Genomic DNA, 21,559 nt, shown 5'->3' with positions numbered 1-21,559 from the left:
AGCCTGTAGCGCTGCATGGGGTTGTTGTGGCCGAAGTGCAGGACCCGGCACTTGGCCTTGTTGAATCTCATACAGTTGGCCTTGGCCCATCGATCCAGCCTGTCCAGGTCCCTCTGCAGAGCCTTCCTACCCTCGAGCAGATCAACACTCCCACCCAACTTGGTGTCGTCTGCAAACTTACTGAGGGTGCACTCGATCCCCTCATCCAGATCATTGATAAGTGATCAATAATATCAATGTGATAAATCAATCATCACATATAACAGACGAAGGAAATTCAATAGCTAAATGAAGTCAAAATCGTGAGGGGTTTTCCTTAAAATCTTTGAGATGGAGCAGCAGAAGAAACTTTAGTGGTGCAGGAACCTGAAGTGCATTCTGGTCAGAAAAGCAACTTCGAGAAAAACCACATTCCAAATCCTAAATTTACAATATCACAAAATTTCAGTCTCATGCTGTGTTCCTCCTTCTCTAATACTCAAAATAAAAAGCCATCAGCAGACCAAATTAGATCTTCAATTACAACAGAGTACTGCTTTAAGCGAGGCTGCATAAATGCGACTCATCGGACCACAGCAAACAATCACGTTGATAATGCACAGAGAAAAAAGAATCTCATTCTCACGCAGCTGTGTTGGTTTTGCAGAACTAAAAGGAGTTAAAAAAACAATTTAAAGTTATTTTTGTCAATTTGGTAAAGATAACTGAATACAGAGCAGAAAAACTCGATGAGTGAAGTAGTGTTATCTTTCAAAACAGAGCAGTACTTTAATATGACTCAGGTAAGCACTGACAGAAGACAAAGCTGTTAAAAATTGTTTCATTATTTAATTAAAGCAAAATTTTTTTACAACATTCCCAAAATGGTCATAAATTTACAAGCTTCACTTTTGCATGTTTTATTAAAACCCCAGCTATGAAATTAAATATGGGTTTTATGGGAATCTTAACTTTGTAACGAGGCCTGAGAGAACACCCTAGGCTTAAGAGTTCAGAATGCAAATAAAAATAAACCAAAAGGCATTTCTAAAAGATCAATTTTGGGAGCTGACTCATAATTTTGAATGTCTGAGGTTGGCAAAACTGTTTATACAGTATTTGCTACATCTGGATGTTAAACAGTTTTCCCATCCTGCAAAATGTTTCTTGTCCCACATCAGTGTAAAACCAAGAACCATTTGAAAACTTCTGGAAGGACAAAAATCACAAGAACCATCAGTGAGATCTCACCTCAGTCAGACAATAATCAACTGACTAGCTTACTCATCTAGCACATGCTTAAGTGTGGAAAAAGAACTTTTGCTCAGATTTTTACGTTCGTTGTCACAGGTCTCTTGGTAGAGTCTCTTTCTTGGAAATTCTGATGAGAAATGCAACCACAGATTCAAGAAGCCTCTCCTGACAAAACTGCTCTAGAAGCTGGCAGGCACTTCTAGTTTCAGCTTTTTGATAAAAGCTTGATTAAACACCAGTGGTAATGTCTGCAATGTCTTCTTTAAAATTGACAATAAATGACTTCTCAAAGAAGAGGTTAGAAATTTCTGCATGTGCTGAAAAGCTAATGTTCAGTATGTTTGCACATCCATCCCGATGTAGTCCTTTGATGACAACTGACAAAGGACTACTCCAGCAGGTGGAAAAAACAGTGGGAGCTAGCAAAGAGACAGTATGCATAATGGAAATGCTGCAATGTAATGCACAAACACAACAACTCTCTGAAACGCATCAGAACCAAGCTCATGAAAAGTAGGACTATCATTCCGATTAAAAAGCAGAACGGTTAAACTGGATCCAAAAACTTACTGTGGATTTTTCAGGTGATGCAGGAACATCAAATGTTTCATTAATATGGTTATCCAGTTCTTGCTGTGAGTGTGAATGATGAATTTGGTTCCAACTGTTCTTTTTAAATTGTTTGGGTGGTAACGCAGGAGGCTGCCCATCTATAGGAGTCTCTTGAGATCTAAATACCAAAATAGAAGTATGAAGTGGAGTGAGCAGGAGATATTGACAGTTCTTTCAGGGTTCCAAATAAACTGAAAATGCTAGAAGGAACTCAAGAGTTTGAAGGCTGAATATCTGTATGTATTTTTAGAATCTCAAAAATGTACTGCAGTGGAATATATTGGAAGTGTACGTTTGGACATGTTACTGCTTTTTTCTTGACAAGCAACTGTACACAGAACCAGTAAGTTCATCTTTTACACATGACTTTTAAATGGTTTTAGCACTCAACCCACTTTGTATTGGAATATTATAAAATTCACTGTATTTATACTCTGCACTCTTGCTAAAAAAAAAAAATTATTGCTAAAATAGGTATGTCACCTAATATGTTTTCCTCAGTAAGAAAATCAATTAGTTTGCATCTTAAATTAATGCCTGCAATTTAAATCTTAAAAACAGACACAAGCAGCATTATAAAGTGCTCCCACACTAGTTTTTGGCTTTTGACCTAAAAATAGGAGGAGTGCAAAGTTGAAGACAACTCAACTGTCCCCCTGCATTTATCTGAAATGCCCACTGGAGATGACAGTGTTAAATTTTAATTTTTCAATTTAAAAGTATACGTATACATTTCAAGAGAACTTTTCCCCCCCTTGAACATATTCCCCTTTGAAACATGTGCAGCTTTGAGACATTTGTAAAAATGGCATTCATCACATACATTTTTTAGTTGAGTTATAACACCATTACTGTAGATTAAATAGCAGAAAGTTCTATTTCTGCTTTAGATCTGCAAGCACTCTACTGTAGATTAATAAAAATGTTCTCTGTGTTTATGTATAACATGGATAATTTCCTTTATTAGTCCTTTTGGAATAAAAGCTTAACTGTATAATTTGTATTACATAAATATATGATTCATCTTTCATTATACAGCTTTATATTTAAGAATTAAGAAAAACATTTTGAGAGGCCCAAAAGGGCAGTTAGCGCATAGTTCCCATTAACTTAGCTTGAATGCCAGTTTCTAAATACCAGCGAGGATACATGCCTTCCTCCCCATGAACCACATTAAAAGGTATTATTAAGTAATTTAACAACTCATGAAAACAGCCCACTGATACTAGTGGCAAATCCAAAAGCCACCAAGAATGAAGTTACAGGTTACAGCTAAATCTAAAGAGACCACTATCACCAAAAACGGGTGCCTCCATTCTTTCTTTCACCCCCCCACACGGCCCCTTTCCTTGAAGCACTCCGGTGCTCCTCCCCTAGCTAAGGCAGCTTACCAAGCAAGCAAAAATTCATTGACTTTTTGGACAAGCTCTCTGGGTAGCTCTCTGCTGGTTCAACAAGGTGAACTCGTTCATCACAGGGTCAACCACCGCGCAGGGAGGGAAGTACAATCCCAGAAGCCAGAAATAGGACGCTGCCCCTTTCATTATCAGCAAGCTGTAGCGGTAACTCATAGCATAACATCCCTCTACAAAGCACTGGTAACCACGTGAGTAGCCCTACTGTATTTAACTGGTCTAGCCACAGTAAACTGTTAGCAGGGTAGGACTCTCATTATGAGGCAGCATAACATTTCAAGTTGCTGCAAGTTAGAAAACCTAAGGCACACATCAAATTCCATACCGTATAATTTGTTTCTATGCAATTAAAGAAAGGCAGATCCCAGATACATGTTTTCAAATAAAAACAAAAAATCAGATCACAATTGTCTACAGTGATTTCAAATAAAGGATGAACCTCTTTCAAAAAGCATGAAAATTGAATGGGAAATGGAAGACTTCACTTTTAAAACTGAAATGGAAAATGTGTGTTTTTTCAAAGATTTAGTCAATTTTCTTAGAAAACAAAATATTGATAGAATTTTTTTGTCAGTGTATGAAAACAGTACATTTGAAAAGATCCTAACAATATTTTTCCTGTATGTTGCTGCTTTCAGAAAATAATTTTTTTTCATGCAGTGTTAAAAGAAAAAAAAAAGTACTAATTATTCAGTATCTGATGTCTGAAGAATCTCATGTTCAAAACACACTAGGGAATAAAAATAATATTTCTTAACACTTTTCAATGCAAGTGACAGTAAAAAAGAGCATATCATCCTTATATTTTATTTTTCAGGATAAGCAGCTTTTCTAAATTCATTTTTGTGGAGAAAGAAAATTATGACGATTGCCAACATTTGCAACATGAATTTTCAAGGCAGCTGTAAATTATTTAGACGTTGACTTACAAAGGTCACCCAGAGCTTTTTATCTGCCTATGTATTTATTCATTCAAGTCTGGTCAGCACAGATTATTCAGCCTTTTAAGTGAAGGGCAACATAGTTATGTATTTTCCTGCAAACAATTACTCCTCAGAGTTTTAAACTGAATAAAAAAGGAACAGAAAACATGAATAGAGACACAAAAGAAGTCATTCTGATAAAAGTAAAAGATGGGATCTTATGTTTGACTAGATGTCTGTACATACATGTCAACAAACACAAATAAATTCCTACCGAACATACAAACTTTTAGAAAAGATTTGAAAAGTTACTTAAATGAGCGTTTTAGAAGCAGCAATGCAAGTACTGTAATATATTAGCATAATGAACTGTGAGAACTAACAATCAAGCCTTGGGCAAAAGCTTCATTGCTTTATATTTGCCCAGTCAGCTTTGAATTTCCTTATGAATGCTTAGACAATGGCAGTGAAAGCAGCCTATTTTGCAGGCAAAGCAGCTCTCTGTTACTGCATTCAGCAATTTACATAATAATAAAATAACACACAAACCCTGGCACTGACAAGCTTTGGGTATTTTTGTTACAGATATCCGGTCTGGCCTTTTAACATATTAAGCAGAAGTTTCATAAATTTATTAAACTAAACACATATCATGTGCTTTTGGAATTTAAGGTTATAATTACCTCAGGGAACTAGAAACAGAAATCTCTCAATTTAGTTTTGAATAGCACATGCAGATGAAGAAAAAATGTGGAATTAAAGGTTGTATTAGCTAAGCTATAATATCCTTCTAAACTGCACTGAAACTCTTAAGTTCTTTTGCTATGTTGACTCCAAACTCAGAGAGATCACTAAACCTACTGCCTGTCAGGTTAGCCCCTCTGACTTTCTTACATATGTAAATTTGATCAATAAATAAAAATTTCCAACAAATTAGCAGATGGACTATTCAAATCTTTTCACTCAGAAAGGTCAAACTGTTTAAGAAATAGCTTTCTGGACTGTAAAACAGTATCATTTTAAATTACATAGCTAACATGAACTTCATGACTACTACTTTCTTTCGTAAATCTCGAATCTTGAATCAATAATGTCACCTGAAACTTTCAGAAGATCCTAATGGGGTTCGTGTATTTTTGACAGTCATTGTCCTCATTCTTAAAAATATCTTATGCTAGATATCTATACTGGGAAATTAAATTCCACTTCTAAGCTTCCAACAAGGGAAAAAACAAAAACAAAAAGCAAAACTTAGCGATGGAAGAGCAATAGTTTTTCTGCTTGGACATAAAAAGTGCAAAATCAGGAAAAAGAACAGGCATAGTTGCATAACTAATTTAGAAAACCACTTCCTCTCAAATTTTTAAGACTCATTTCTATGATGACTTACACAAGAAATCAGGTATTAAATAAACAAATCTCAAGGACACTCAGGAACATCTCTTACAACTTAAAGGCATATGAATAAAAGAGAATATTTAAGAATTGTGCTTACTTCGCTGTATCACTCTACCATTCAGTGTTTCTCATAACTGACTTCAGTTGGAAGTCTTGGAACAGAAGGAACCTGACCCTGTGTGGCCTTTGTACAGCAAAACTCTAATATGAGAAAAGATTCACAAGTGTTCCAGTTTTGAGACTCCCTTGCCATGTGAATAGGTTAAAAAAGCCCACCAAAAAAAGGGGATTTTATATTATTAGGCCAAATTACTGTTTTATAACTCTGAAAGCTAAATAACTAGCTGATGGTCAAATTATAACTATTGTACCCTATCATAAAAAGTGTCTTGTGTTATTTTTAAAAAAACCTTGAAAATTTCGTATTCTATTTCCCTCCCCAAAGTTACGCACAGTTGTTAAAACTGAAGGTACAGTCCAAGCAAGGTTTAAAAATTGTGTTCAAATATCTTCCCAGAGTAATTTTTCCTGAGATACACAATTTGTTTATAAACATGTAATTATGTATGTGCTATTTTATAGTTCTCAAACAGTTTTGAAACCATTTGCACAATTTCCTTGCCAACAGAGATTATACGAAATTATGAGGACAAGTTTAGCATTACATGTATAGCTATATATAAGAAGGTACAGTGGCACTGTTAATAAGGTGTATGTTGTGCCCCTTTTTTCCCCGACTAATCTGTACTCTGGCCACAAGTTATTGAGTATTTCAAATCTTTGAATAACTCACCGGTTTTTTTGGTTTGTCATCCTTCTGGACTTAATACACGATAATAGTTTTTTATTTTGCCCATCATAGCATAGTAAACTTAAGAATATTCAGCATTACAGAAAAAAAGCCTGATAGTGCTATCTTAAAAAAAAAAAAAATGAAGATATGCCCTATAACAATATACAAAACATACTAGAAACCTCAGAATGCTGGGGTGCTAAAAAGGTATTTTGGCTAAGTAATTTGTAAAGCTCATACTTCTGTGCCTTGACAAAAAGCAAATTTTCCAAACCCACGAGAATTAAAAACTTTTATCACAAAACAACATACTTCAGTTCTATCAAAAAAGTAACTTTCACTTCCACATCCAGACACTGATGGTCACATTACAGCAAACCCACATTTTGGGTGGGTGGGTGGGGAAGGTATTGTAATCCTGCACCAGGAACATGTCACATATAGGTCTTTACTTCTGTATCATTTAATTTTCAATAAGACCTCTACAAATACTCCCTAAACAACAGCTACCTTTTTATTAGATTTTCTGCCTCTCCCTGACCCAAACATTTAACACAAAATTCTTAATGGCGAAGATTTCTGACTTATTTTCAGAAGCCCTGTATGCTACCATACAGTAACAACCAACAGAACTTACGGTGATGATTCCAGTATGATGCTATTAGCCTGAGTGGAAGATGGAGATCTGTGATTTACAAATACTTCACTTGGGGAAGTGTGAACTACATGGTCCACTAAATGTCCAACTGATGAGGGTCGTAACCGGGCTCCTTCTTGAGTGAAGGCAGAGTTGCGACTAAGAGGGAAAGCGTAGCAGTGCAATGTGAAAAGAATATTATTATTGATCTACATTTTTTACACCACTACAAAGGAATGCTAAAATAATTATTTCCTCTCAGTGCAAGTTTATGTTCATATACATATTTTTATTAAATAATTTAAGGTTTCAAAAATCACTGAAACAATTATGTTGTCAGATCAACAGGCTATATTTCATAATTTTCTTTTTAAAAGTGCTCAAAAAATATTTTAATAAGCACTAAATGGCTAATTTTTTTATTTTTTTTATTTATTTTTTTTTTTTTAATTAAAGAAGGCTGAAAACATTATGGTCTAATGAACAGGCTACTGGACTGACAGTCCAGTCAATGAGAAGAAAAATAAATCCCAAAGAAGAAAAATCCTGGCTCTGTTCATGGCAGGACTTAGCCTGAATTCATTAAGATGAACATTTTACCCCCTGCATCTTCTCCTACAAGAATCATAAGCTTTGCACTGAGTCTTATCATTTCTGTGACCCAAAATTTTCCCATTTGAAAACTAGCATAGTGACATAGGCATCATTCTTAAAATGCTTTGAAACACGCATGATTAAGTTATGTTATGCTATAAGCATGATTATTACACAATTTTTACAATAATTTTTAAACGGTACAGATATTTACAACAGTCTTTTGAATAATATGCTGCAATGCCAAAGAATCTTAAAACCTTCTGGTTTATGCAATACAAAATTGGGTAATACCGATTCTTAAGCCAGTTTCAGCACACTGAGAAAATTGGTTATTTTCCAAAAGAAATCAGGAATGATTTTTCACTAACTATAAACATAAACCAGAAAGCTCTACCATGTGAAAAAAGTGAGCTTTGAAAGAAAACACAGAAGAATTGAGGGGAATAAACCCGCAAGGATTTCTGATTAAGTAATTTTCCCCAATGTTTTAGGAAGTGGTATTAACCAGAATCAATTATTTCTAAAGTATCACACGGATTTTATTATCAGGTTTTTTTCTTAGCCAAATGAATAATTTTGTTTTAACTGTGCTTGAGAAAACTTGAGCTCTCAAATTTAGGGTAGCGTGCTACATCTTACACTTTTTATAGGTTGAGTGAGAAGCACCTAAAATTCACCCCCAAATAGTTTCTTTTATCTGGAGCTAAATGTTCCAGAGAATCACTCAGCACATAATTTGTGAAGTTATTTGTCTCCGTAACACATTAATCCTTTTATTAAACAAGTAGGTCACTCACATTAGAGGTAGACAGTCACTTCTAGGGAGAGAGGATTCAATGCTACTTACTGATTTGGGGTTCCAGGTGGAGACCGTGATGGTAGGCTCTGTGTTTCCAACCTATCATCAGACAGAGAGTTCCTACTCACTACTTCCCAGTCCATCCCACTCATTAATTTCCGTGCCAAGGGTTTACTGGGGGATCTAGAAGAAGAAAGTAAAATGACTAACTAAAAATTATATGAGGTAAGAACAAAATTACATAAAATTCACCACAATGAAACTGTGGATATTCTATCATAGGAAACCAAATTATATGGACAAAAGGAAATGTAATAATGCAAAATTATATTTACATGGGCAGTTCTCTATTTTCTCAATATATTGTACTTCATTTTCTGTACTTTGTACAAGAACATCAATGAAATACAGTCATGAAATACTGTTGGCTGGCAGGGAGACAGGCAAGGTGCAAGAGGAACCCACTAAACTTCACTAGGCATCTCTAATGTCTCAAAGAGAATCTGACTCCAACAGAATAGTCAGAGAAGTTTGAACTTTAAAATGAAAAGAAAAAAAAAAAAACACCCTTCATTTTCTGTACTTTGTACAAGAACATCAATGAAATACAGTCATGAAATACTGTTGGCTGGCAGGGAGACAGGCAAGGTGCAAGAGGAACCCACTAAACTTCACTAGGCATCTCTAATGTCTCAAAGAGAATCTGACTCCAACAGAATAGTCAGAGAAGTTTGAACTTTAAAATGAAAAGAAAAAAAAAAAAACACCCACCCCCCAAAAAAAAAAAACAAAAACAAAACCAAACAACAACCAACCACACAAAAAAGCTAACTGCATGATTTAAGAGCTCAGGTCTTTTAGAAACTTTAAATATGATTTGTGCATAAAAAAAAAAACAAAAACAAAACCAAACAACAACCAACCCACACAAAAACGCTTTAAGTAAAACAACTATTCAGCCATCTCAGGAAAAATAAATCAGTGGAAACATCAGCCCAAAATAACTTCCAAAGACTTTGAAGAACTGAAAGTGGGGTAATCATCAACATGGCAACAGAGCTGCTGGGTTTTGTTTACTCATCAGGGATTTCCATCAAGGTGACATGCTTTCTTCCAGAACATGTTTTGTCATCTGTAAGGCAGATGCAATCATCCTATTTAAACTTCTTTGTAGGTAACCAAACTTCATTTGGTTTTGTGCCAGAAATGTCCTTCCGCTTAAAGGTCATTATCGCCAGTAATTTTATACAGAAGGAATTGTATTTTCTATTCATTGCCCTTTCTCGACATTGAGGAAACTTTTTCTTCTCATTCTCTAGTCATCCCAGGATACCTACAATCCCCTTCTGCTGTTTCTTTCACCTATTTTTTAAGCAGAAATGAGACCATACTTGCAATCTCTCATGAAATAGTGTATTTCCCTTTTATACTGGAAATCATCAAATGATTCATCCCAGAATTGTGGTTGCTTTTTTCTTAGCATCACACGGGATCGTTCAGTCATCCTGCAATTAAACGTACCCAGACTTTTGCTGCTCATTGTTTTCAACTGAAAATTCTTTAGCCAACAACAAATATTCTTTTAAACAATCCTTAAATATGTCCTGTGTATTTTGTGTTACCGGGTTTTGACTTTACTTCTACTACTTTTATGGTGCTATATAGTTCAAATTTCTCCTCCATCATTACCCAACCCTCTCTTGTTCCAGTGATACCTCAATTTCATCAGTCTTTTGTGCCATGATCATTTCATTCCCATTTGCCTGTATATTCTATCACTATTCTCTACTCTCCAGCTTTGCACAATGAGGTGACAACATATTACTGTATCAGCGTAACTCCTCCATTTCCTTCCCCAGCTCCATACACCCATATCACAAAATAACTTCTGCCTTTGCTGTCCTTGGGACACATGGTAACTGTTCTTTATCATCTTCTTATCATTATCACCTTACTGATTTACTGAAAGTGCAAGTCCAGAAAGAAGGAACTTTGAGAAATTAAGCAACTACCCGCACACAAATTACATCCTTCTGAAAATGAGAACCTTAGTTACAAATACATTTTTGCTTCTCACGGAACTTAAAACTCAATGCAAGCCACCACCTCAAGCAGACTGTCCTCAATATTACCAAAAGTCTACAACAATAACCAACCAAACGTCATATCGAATAACCTATCTTCACATGCAGAAAAACATTAAGTCCTATTAATGTCAACAGTGTTTGTTTGATACTAAAGAAGTGGTGATCTGTGTGTGGAGTGTTTATTTTTGTTTTTACACCCCCAAGCAGTTTTGAACATGTATTGCACACTGCTTTGCTGCTCTAAAGACTTACTGAATAACAGCTGACAAATTTCAGACAGTTAAGTGAGATGGGCTATTCTAAATACTACTGTTTCAGGTCTTACTCCACTTGGGAAAAAAATCTAATATTATATTGATATTTGAAAACAAGGAAAATATCAATTATTTAATTCCTGAGGAAAAACACATACAGCTTCTTAGCATGTATTCTAAGCAGTATTAATTTGATTCAAAAGTAATAAGCTTGATATCATGTCAATTAAACCAACTTTTCAATTTCTGTAATTTGCTTCAAATGTGAGCAACTCAAACCACTCACATTTTTCTTAGCAAACCTAGCAAATTTGAGCAGTTCTGAACAGGTAAAATAACAAGAAACCAGAACTGAAATACATGTCTAATGTTATCCATTCATTATTCCTTTATTAAATCAAAGCTATCATTAACTAGACATTGCTGACAGCACGCTTGCAGCCAGCAGTTTAGCACCATGAGCCAGCTCCGCCAAGAAGTGGATTCTACTAACGAAAGAACGGGCTGAGGGAAAAATGCAGAGGAACATAATATATCCAATGCTAAATTAGGTAAATACAGGACTGCAGATAAAGTATTTTCTGACAGACACGTAAAGGCAGCTACTGAACCTTATCTACCTTCAGTCAAAAAGCAACAAGTAGACTACAGGGAAGTTGGTGGTTGTTTTTTTTTTAAAAAAATGTGCAACAGTGAAAGGGCACTATCCTTGCCTGTATTAAACAAACTAAATTAGAAAGAGAGACACAAAAGTATAAAGGGAGAGGAAAAACCAAGTTCTTCCAAAAATTAAATTCTTGATTGCTTTAAAAAAAAAGGAAAAAGCCACCACACTGTATCTTAAGTCACATTTTGTAACTACATTTTTGAAAACTTCCTCATTCTATGCAAACAAAAGTCTAAAATGAGAAGCATCACTTTCTTCCCTATCAAAAAAACCCAATGTTAAGAAAACTCACCTTTTACTGTGGACAGGGTCTGATCTTTCAGAAATACCTTACTACCATGATAAACAGCTGCAGTGTTTATCAGCAAAGGTTCGTTTCAATTATTTTATTAACAGCTCTAACCTCAGAGTCCCACCCACTCATGTTTGTTGCCTCCATTTCCTGTCTTTTCAGAAATTTCAAAGAAAAAATTACCACACTGCAGCACCAAACTTCTCAGTGCTGTGGCTTTTTGATACTACTTCTCCTGCCAACACTTCTAAATCTAACAATAAGTTATTTTTTGATTAACTTTTAAGATATGTTGTGAAATATTCCTGCAAATTTCTCCTGTATCACTGATTCCTTAAAATGATTCAGATAACTTTCTTATGCCAGAGTGCAGCTGAGGAGATGCGAGAGGGGGGAGTAAGCTGTAAAAAACTTCTGAAATGCTTTGATAAACTTTGAAATTCTAAATGCCACGTTTGTCTGCTCAGTCTGGATGCTTCTATTGCACCCCAGCTCAGGGGACTGCTAGTTAACAGAGTAAACTATTTTCAGATTTATTTTTTCGGTGTCTCTCTGCAGAGACATTCCTAAAAAAGTTGGAAGGAGTCCTATCTATCTGAGTAGGGACAGAGACCAAAAACTTTACCTGCCCCCAAAATCAGGAACAGTCTTGCAAGCTGTGATACTACGTCAAATAAAAAAACAAATGAGTAGCAGGGATGATATTGCATAATGCAACTAAAAAAAAGCATGACAAATTATATTAGCTCAGCTACAGTACACAAAAGCTTTCGAAGACAGAATTTGTTGCGCGTTCCACATCTGAAGTGCTAAATTCTCACAGGAGCTGGGAAAGAAAGAGGGTATTGTTTGGGAATACAGGTGGGAATCTTATAAATCATTTCTGTCCCAAAAAGAAATATAACCTGGAGCCACAGCCTTGCTTTGTCTTTTGACAAGGAGTACAGGGAATGCGTTTCTCAGCAAAACTGGCAACTACTGCTTCAGACCGAGAGACTGAAACTGTATACAAATCTGCAGATACACCACAAATGACATATGCCGTTTAAAGCAACTGAGGAATTATTTAATTAACCTGAATAAATGCATGGTTGAAGCAAGACTGCATTTTTGGAAACAGAGATTGCAACTTAATGTTAGAGAGTCAGCAAATACAAATGACTGATACCTACTCACTATCATACAATGCACATAAACTACCTTCTCTCAGCTCCAGTACACAGAATTAGAATATTTTGCAAGGACTCTGAGAGAGAGCACTGCTCTTTAAGAAATCTCTCAATTCATGACTTGATTGAACTTTTTTTACTTTTATTATCTACTTTCATGTTTATTATGCTCCTGGGAATTCTTACGGGTTTTTCTTGGGTTGCGAATATCCTGCAACAAATGAGGCCAAGAGAATAGCTGTAATGAAGATGAAAAGAAAGGAAAAAAAAAAAAAATCTAAACTACTGCAGCAACAGTCTTCCAAATGCTGAAGAAGATTAAGAAAACAGCATCTACAAAACGTATCAAATCTATTACAGACCATCTCCTTCACAGTAATAGATTCCATTTTTTAAAATTAATTTTTAAATACTTTTATGATTTGGTGAGGGGGGGTGGGAATCCATGAATACTACTTCAGCTAATTTTAAAGTAAAATCTTGAGGTCAAACAGCTAAGCCTGCTAATTGTAGGCTGCTTGTTTTATTCAACTGGCTGTTAAGAAATTTTATTTCCATGTCTTGTGCTCTGTATCTATGTTCCGCTCAGTGTGCAAAGGCTAGATGATCATTACTTGTGGCAATCACCATTTCCCAACTTAGAACAAATAGATCACTCAAATAACACCTTAATGTAACTATCGTGTTATTTTCTTACAATGAAATGATTCAAAAGTTTGCTTAGAGAGTATTAGCTCAAATAAGGCAGTTTCTAGTTAAAAATTGATGAGAAAACAGAGTGTTAATCTGGATAGCTCTAAAAAAAAAACCTGAAAACATATTTTTCTTTTTTTTTTTTTAACTGATCTTGAATAAATCTTCTGATGTGGCAACAGTAAAAGCAACAGTAATTATTTTTTTTAATGTGTCCATTTAATTCTCACGAAAGACCTGACTGTAATACTAGCACGCTCCTTGTTTCATAGCAAAAGGCAACCAATACCTAGCAGAACTTTCAAAAGCAACCGAAACAAGCTCACTGCTTGACAGCTTAAGGAGCTGTTCAATAACACTATGACTTTGTCTGAGAAAGAGGAAGGAAGGTTCCAGGAACAAAACCCACACTGTATCTGTAAAACCTTAAAAAGCAAAATTTATCCTCTGTATGAATACAAAAGGGCTAACATCTACTTAGTATTTCAACTTGTCTTCTAAACATTTACATCTCAAGGAATTAAAGATAAAGTTCTTAGATTAAGCTTCTTGAACCACATGGTGTTCTAGAAATGTCTTGTATTTCAAGTTTTTTCACCCTTGAAAATACTAAAAGTCTTTAAAATTGAAAATGTATTAATTGCACACTGTGGTGGGGAGGACAGAGGAAGAAACAGATGATCTATTTATTAAAAGCCTTTCAAGGTGTATTTGTTATAGTATGCCATTAATTTCAGTTCACTGATGTACGCATATATGCCTCAGACATTTATCAGTCATCAACATTACTGAACAACTCAAAAGGCGAGATGAATGCTATATTCTTTAATCCAAAAGCAAGAGTGGAAAATAAAATTACTGAGGACAGAAGAGCCAAGTATTTTATTAACTAAAAAAAGCCAAAAAGACTTGAGAAAACATCAGAGCAATTCTAGCCATGGCTTTCAATTTTGTCCAGGGTATATATTACAAAATACAAGTGACCCCAGCACCACTTGTTCAGTTATGACTCAAAGGGAAGAGTGCCATCTACTGAATAACAGTTTCTAAAACGATAAATATACTCCTCAAAACCAAGTATTGGCTCTCCTCCATCCTACTTACTTGTGGGGAATTGCCAAGTTCAGAGTGCAACAAGAAAAATAGTTTTTAACTGATTCATAACTGTCATTTAAATAAATAATTGACTCAACACTGTTGTCACAGTGTTGAGTCTTCCGAGTACTAAAAAAGTTGCCAAGTAAAAAAAAAAAATCTAACCAGACTCCCAAAGTAAATTGAGTAAAAAAATAATTCTACAGCACACAGAACAAATTTGTCTTACAAAAATCTACCTGTTAAACAAACATGTCACAGCACTTCTGCCCTCAAATCCTTTTAATATGGAGTTGGGTATCTACAGCGTGCCCAGCTAAAAACTCAAATTATATAATATTGCACAGGAGGAAAGAAGAGGGGGGAGGGCAAGAAATCAAGGCAGAAATCACCAATGCTCTGAAAAACAGTGTTTGCAGGTACTTGAGAAAGGTTGCTGGGCTTGCGACTAGAAGTCTGCGAGCATAAATTTGAATTCCAGAGTTCCTGAAGGGGTAACTATGCTAAAAGACATTCCGCATCTCAGTAAAAGTATAAGCATAAAGAAAAGCATGGAGCATGCTCTCTGCTCATAAGGATTCTTTCTATTAATGAACAGAGCAGACTGCCAAACGGATCCAGCAGCAGTTTTACTTTTGAATACTGTATCATAATTTCCAAATGAAGAAATAAATGTATGTCTTGACTGTTTTCTTGTAATCACTAAACCCCTCAGGAGTCTGAAACACAATTAAGTAATAGATTCTATGATTAGCCAAGTACTCTGTGACAGAATACCTTCAAAAGCAGCTCACTCCCAGTCAAATTTTTCATAGTAAAATACCTCATTGGGACTATAGTGACAAAGTTGTTCTCACCAAGTCAGACATTCACAGTACCTTATTCTAAAGGAAATACGTGTGTACAGTTGGAGGTTGTTATCACGGATAAAACAGTATAGTAAAACCCAGTAACCCAATATTTTAATGGAATAGTTAGAGACACCATTCTTTGCAATAAAGACAGCAGAGAGGGCTAGTATATGTAACAACAAACTGCACAGATGGAAGGCAATTCTGAATTTTGAAAATATATAAAGGGGGAAATATTAAAGAATACCCTTACTAACTTTTCCCTCATAAGATTCTCCCCCATTTCTGTCTGCCCCAAAGAGAAACCCTCCCATATCAAAATTAAACTCCTTAATATGGTTAAGTCAAGCCACCAGCAGCAGTCAACAACAGTTGCTCTTTATTTTACATTTTTGCAAACAGAAAACAATGATCCCATAACATCTTAAAAAATACAAACAGAAGACTTACTGATCCTGTACGAATGTAAATTGCTTACCTTGCAAATACCCTGTCTTTGTTTGCTCTTTCTTTACCATACTGCACAGACTGGACCTCTGTTCTCCCACTGGAAAACAAAACAAAACCAAACCACTAAATGCAATAAACTTAGGATAACAATTTCTTGCTTAAAATTGAACCATCTCAACAAAAAAAAACCAAATTATATTTTCAGTCATGCTCAAGCAATTGCGCTAGCTTCAGTACAGTGTAATTTTAGACAGCATTTGGGTAAGTGTATGTCTTCTTTCCCATTAGAGTCTGACTGTAACAAAGACCAATTAATTTTAGGCATAACATAAAGCTTTCTCTTCTCTTCTCTTTCTTTTTCTCCTTATCCAAAGCAATAAGAAAGTTCTGCTTGGATCTTTGGATAACACTTAACACCACAATCTTTCCTGTCATAGTCACAATCAAAAGTTAGAGCATCTCCTCCGTACTCCTCCTAAACTAGTCCCTGAATTGCTAATAACTTAGTTGCTACTTAGTTCAGCAAAATATCATGAAGAAATCAGATGATAAGCACATCAGGACTGTATTCTTCTACGTAACTTGTCAAAACCAAAATTAGAACTTGGAACTTGCTGACTTTTCATGTAAGACCAGATGTCTTGTGTCAAATCAAAGATCCTTTATAATATTTCATAATTTGTTTTAAAAAAAATACAATTTTTTTTTGAGTGTCTATCAGCAGTTAAGAATTGGTGGCAAGCTACCAGCAAAACTCCCTCTTGCAGCCACTTCCCCATTTATAACATCATACCAAGGCACAGAGTCAGAGGATACATGTCCCAAAAGGATACCAATACTTAAAACTCTGCTCTTTTCTGTCATTTACAGGGACATTTACACTATGAAATCAAAGAATAATTAGCTATTTTCACATTCCTATTGCAGAACTACTGGATGTGTGAAGGCTGGAGAAATGGGCTAACTGGAACCTCACGAAATCCAGTGAAGGGAAATGCAAAGGTCTGCACCTGGGGAGGAATAACCCCATGCACAGGCTGAGGGCCAACTGGCTGGAAAGCAGGTTTACTCAACATTGGTGAGACCACATCTGCAGTGCTGTGTCGAGTTCTAGGGTCCCCCAAGTCAAGAAAAGGGCAACGAAGACAATTAAGGGTCTGGAGCATCTGACGTATGAGGAGAGGCTGAGAGAGCTGGGACTGTTCAGCCTCAGGAAGAGAAGGCTCAGGGGGATCAAATCAGTGCGTATAAATGCCTGAAGAGGGAAGTAAAAAAAGACAGCCAGACTCTTCTCAAGGGAGCCCAGACACAAGACAAGAGGCAATGGGCACAAATGAAATATGAGGGATCCGCGGCCGGGGGGGGGGGGGGGGGGGGACCAACAACAAAAAAAACCCCACAAAACAAAACAACTTTTTTACTGTGAAGGTGGTCAAACACTGGATCAGGTTGCTCAGAGATGGTGCGGAGTCTCCATCTTTGGAGACATTCAAAACTTGGCTGGACACAGTCCTAGGCAACCTGCTACAGTAGACCCTGTTTGAACAGGGCATTGGACTAGACAAGTGTCCAGAGCTGCCTTCCAACTTCTGCCATGCTGCAATTCTAAGAAATCTCTTTTCAAACCTGCTGCCTGCTAACTTCTTGGAGTTATACATTTTTAACTCTGACAGGCAGTAAGCCATCTATATTTTCCTCTATTCCTTTCCAATAACTCTAACATTGTATTTGCCTTTCTCTAACTGCTACTAATAATTGATTTAACATTTTCAGAGAACTAACTACAAAGCTCCAAGACAGTAATAGCTTATTTATAATTGCTGTTCCTCCTCTTTTCTCTCCCTGTGTAGATTATTTTGCATTTTTGGACACGGAACTTGATCTACCATTTTATTGCCTACTCGCCCATTATTGCGACATACCACCGAAACTTTCTACAGTCAACTTCAGCTTTTACTACAAAAAAAGTTTCAGTGGTAACTTCCCTTCGTTGTAAAGAAGGGACCTACTTGTTTCCCATCTGGTTAAAACAGTTGCTAATATACGATAAAACCTCATGTTTTTGCAGTTTAACTTTTTTAATGAGTATTTGGTGAGGAATACTATTAGAACCACTTTGAAAATCCAAGGACAGCATACAGAAGTCAGATTTTCTCATCAGTAGTCTTCTTGATCCCTCCTAGAATTTTTTTTGTTTTTTGTTTGTCTGTTTGTTTTAAAACAACCTTGCTTTAAAATTTGCTGCATTAGAATCTTTTAGTGCAATGGAAATAATAGATTACATAACACATTTAATAGTTCAACAATTTCATGTCTCTGATTTCTTTCAGAACTGGAGATAACTCTGTCTAGCCCTGGCAGTCCAGTATTTTATTAGTTCGTTTTAATCACAGAAATGTTGGCTAGAAGTCTCTAGTCCAATCTCCTGCTAACACTAGGTCATGTCTGGCCATGCTTTTGTCTAGCCAAGTTTTGAAAGCCTCCAAAAATAGAGATCCCACAACCTCTCTGGGTAACTTGTTCCAGTATTGCACTACCCTCCCAGAAAAACAAAAAACCCAAAACCTCTTCCTAATGTCCAGCTAGAATCTTCAAGGTGAAATTTGTGGCTGTTGCCCCTTGTTCTATCACCTGCCATTACCAGCACAAGTTTGGCTCCATCATTTCTGAAACTGCCCTTAAAGTAGCTTTAGGCTTGCTACTAAATTCTCCCTTAGCTTCCTCTTCACCAGATTAAACAAGTCCAGTGCCCTTAACCTCTCCTTGTGTGCCACGTTACTACTATTATGCTGCCTCTAAACAATCTCTCAAACTACTTGCAGAAATCCTAGCCTTTTGGCAGCTTCATTAACTTTAATGACCTTCTTAATTTTTATGCAGTTTCCCTTTTCATCTGACATTAACCTAAGTTGAATGTCACCAAAGAACTATTCTGTAATAGTAACCACAGTGATTCAAATTCAAAATCTTTACAGAAATGAAAAAGCTCCCTCAAATTCACTACAACAACATTGAACCAAGTCTCAAACACTGTTCAGGATCACAGAATGCTGTTTCTCAAATGGGTGCTGTGAATGCTGGTCAAAAAAACAGATGGTATAAAAATTTAGCCACAAAATTACTTTCCTCTTTATACATTTATGCAATTCACAAGTGTAACAGAAATAGTCTGTTATTGTGTTTTCTAGCTTTTCATCATCTCCCTTTGTACATCACAGACACTGTTGCCTTTCTAGATGGATGATTAATAGTTGTTCCATTATTCTCTACTTCAGGCACAATTTAAACCATCGGCATTCTGCATTACTTGCAGATACAGTTAACTCAGTTACTTAACTGAGATTTTTTTTTTTTTTTAAAGTATAAAACACTTTAAAAAACACCACCACCCACTCCATCGTTAGAACAGAGCTTATACTTGTGGATTACAGTTATTCCACAGTAATTCTTTGCACCTCCAAGCTTTTTGCCTATTATGTCAAGTTCATCCTTAAAAGTTATGGACTTAATTTCATCCTTATTTTCTAAACTTCTAGTTTTGGTGCAGAACATGTACGTCTTTTGTCTTCACCTTGTTGCTTATTTGCATGCATCTAGCTTAAATGGGCTTTACTTGTACAAGCTTCTTCTCATTGATTTCTATTTGATCTTTATTTAGGTCTGTTTTGTTGCTGTTGCTGCACACAAGATCTGAGATCCATCAGTTTTCAAAAACACCAGGCCAAAGACTTTGAAGTTCTGAGACAACACTTTTAAAATAAACATAACCCAGGAGGTAAGCAGGCGAAGAAATGCAGCCTGTGAGACAATCTCAGAGTACGAGCTCAATAACGACTGCTAATAATACAATAATTATACTTCCAAGATAGCCTAGAAAATTACCGACAACATTTGAAACTTAGGTCAACAGGAGAGGGGAACAGTTGCAGGATTCAAAAGCTACTTGAATTATGGCACCTTTTAATATAGATTCTAAATAATTCCCTATGCTTATTGATGAGTTGCCTGTTCTCTTATGTCCTTTCCCATATATTTCAAATCAGCACTTACCAGTACCGGAACTTGGAACCCAAAGTGAAATAATGTGCAAAAAAGTTCTTCTGAGGGGGGAGTGGTCTGTCCAAACGGAAGAACGTGTGATGTTCAACACAAGCCTTCCACAAATTCTTACATGCTCGGTAATTCACCATATTGAATCCCAGTAATGTTTCTCTAGATTCATGCTAAAAATGAGAAAAATTTATTTGAGATAGAAAGTATTCCCAGTTACTTTTGAAATTAAGATAAATACTGTTAGTTTGTTGGTTTTTTAAAATTATGCTTTTTGAAGTGGTTCTCTAATTTTACATTAACTTTATGTATTATAAACCCTTTTAAAATACCTCTAAGTTTTCTTTAAAAGATTTTTTTTTCCTTTTTTTTTAAAAATGAGCCTGCTCAAAGGTTAACAGTCTGTTTAGTGATATTGAAACAAGTCTAGATGGGAAGAAATGGTCCCAAAAGGTAGGACCATTTGTATGGTATGCTACATTTGTATGTTTGCTACATTTGAGAACTCAAAGGCAACGTGCCTCCCTGTTTCAAGATTACTACAGTTAAGATTACTACAGTTAAGACAAGGAATTGTCATGCACACATGCCAATTAGAGGTTGGGAACAGGTACTGATTGCAAGAGCAACTGATGTGCCTACTTCTAAATGATTAATTAGGTTCCTGGTAAAGGAAAGAAGCAAAATTGCAACTCAAGCTAAGCTATTCTGCCTGTTGAGGGAGCTTGATTACAACCTTCCGTAGGTCAGAAAACACCATCAGCACTTTGCTTTCTCTTCACAGTACTAAATCCTCCACAACATTTAGCACACCTTAACTGTGTAACTGTGCCACACTTAGCAGTAAACTCCTTTTCCAAGTCAAGCTTTTGCTGGCCTGCTCATCTCTTGATCTGCTGAGATACCGGGGCGTAGACCTGCAACTCTTCCCCCAGCGTTGTATTTGGCAAGTCATCGTGCCTAACGGCTAAGAATGACACTGTATTTTCATCCACATGATTAATTTAGGATAAAGAATAAAATGGATTTAAAAAGTAAAGAGCAAATTCCGAGTATCTATTGATGAAATTCAAGAAATTATATGCAAGAAACTGAAACCTGATATTTTACTTCCATTTACAAAAATTACTTAAATCTCTTTTCTTAATTTCCAAGTATTGCCAGCTGTTCCCTGTATTTTCTAGACATGTTAACAGAAGTACTTAAAAATTAAAAGTCACAAACAAAGTAACAGAAATTAAGTCTATTATCTGTTCAGTTTAAAAAGGCTTTATCAACAATGTAAACATACAATAATATAAACAAGATACACTAATATTCTGCAAAAGAGCAACTATGTAAAATTATGGACTGCCTCATCTGGATCCAGTAAAGGATGAACCAGCTAAGATTTTAGAGTCCAACAAAAAGTTCTCATGATGTAGCAAATTTTAATGCCCTGTCAGCCTTTTACACTGTTAGAAAAGAGAATTTGACAAGTTATATGAGCTGGTGATCATGTATTTTCACGTCACTCAAAGCATTGGGGGGGGGGGGGGGGGGGC

The 21,559-nt window shown here is 35.9% G+C and overlaps 1 protein-coding gene across 2 annotated transcripts in view; it reads right to left on the bottom strand.

The window, feature by feature from the left end:
* PTPN4 (protein tyrosine phosphatase, non-receptor type 4) overlaps window positions 1–21,559 on the bottom strand; it is a 77,825-nt gene that overhangs the window by 24,811 nt on the left and 31,455 nt on the right. For both annotated transcript variants that reach the window (XM_009274979.2, XM_009274978.2), the window contains 5 exons: window positions 20,016–20,188; window positions 15,994–16,062; window positions 8,456–8,590; window positions 7,012–7,170; window positions 1,804–1,963 (listed from right to left, as the gene is read on the bottom strand). In XM_009274979.2, coding sequence (XP_009273254.1) covers window positions 1,804–1,963; window positions 7,012–7,170; window positions 8,456–8,590; window positions 15,994–16,062; window positions 20,016–20,188 — 696 coding nt within the window. The remainder of the gene's footprint in view (window positions 1–1,803; window positions 1,964–7,011; window positions 7,171–8,455; window positions 8,591–15,993; window positions 16,063–20,015; window positions 20,189–21,559) is intronic.

The sequence above is a fragment of the Aptenodytes forsteri genome, unplaced genomic scaffold (assembly GCF_000699145.1).
Source record: "Aptenodytes forsteri isolate BGI_AS27 unplaced genomic scaffold, ASM69914v1 Scaffold255, whole genome shotgun sequence".
Taxonomy (NCBI): Eukaryota; Metazoa; Chordata; class Aves; order Sphenisciformes; family Spheniscidae; genus Aptenodytes; species Aptenodytes forsteri.
Note: the sequence above shows the minus strand (reverse complement) of the source record. Positions and strands in the feature narration are given on the sequence as shown.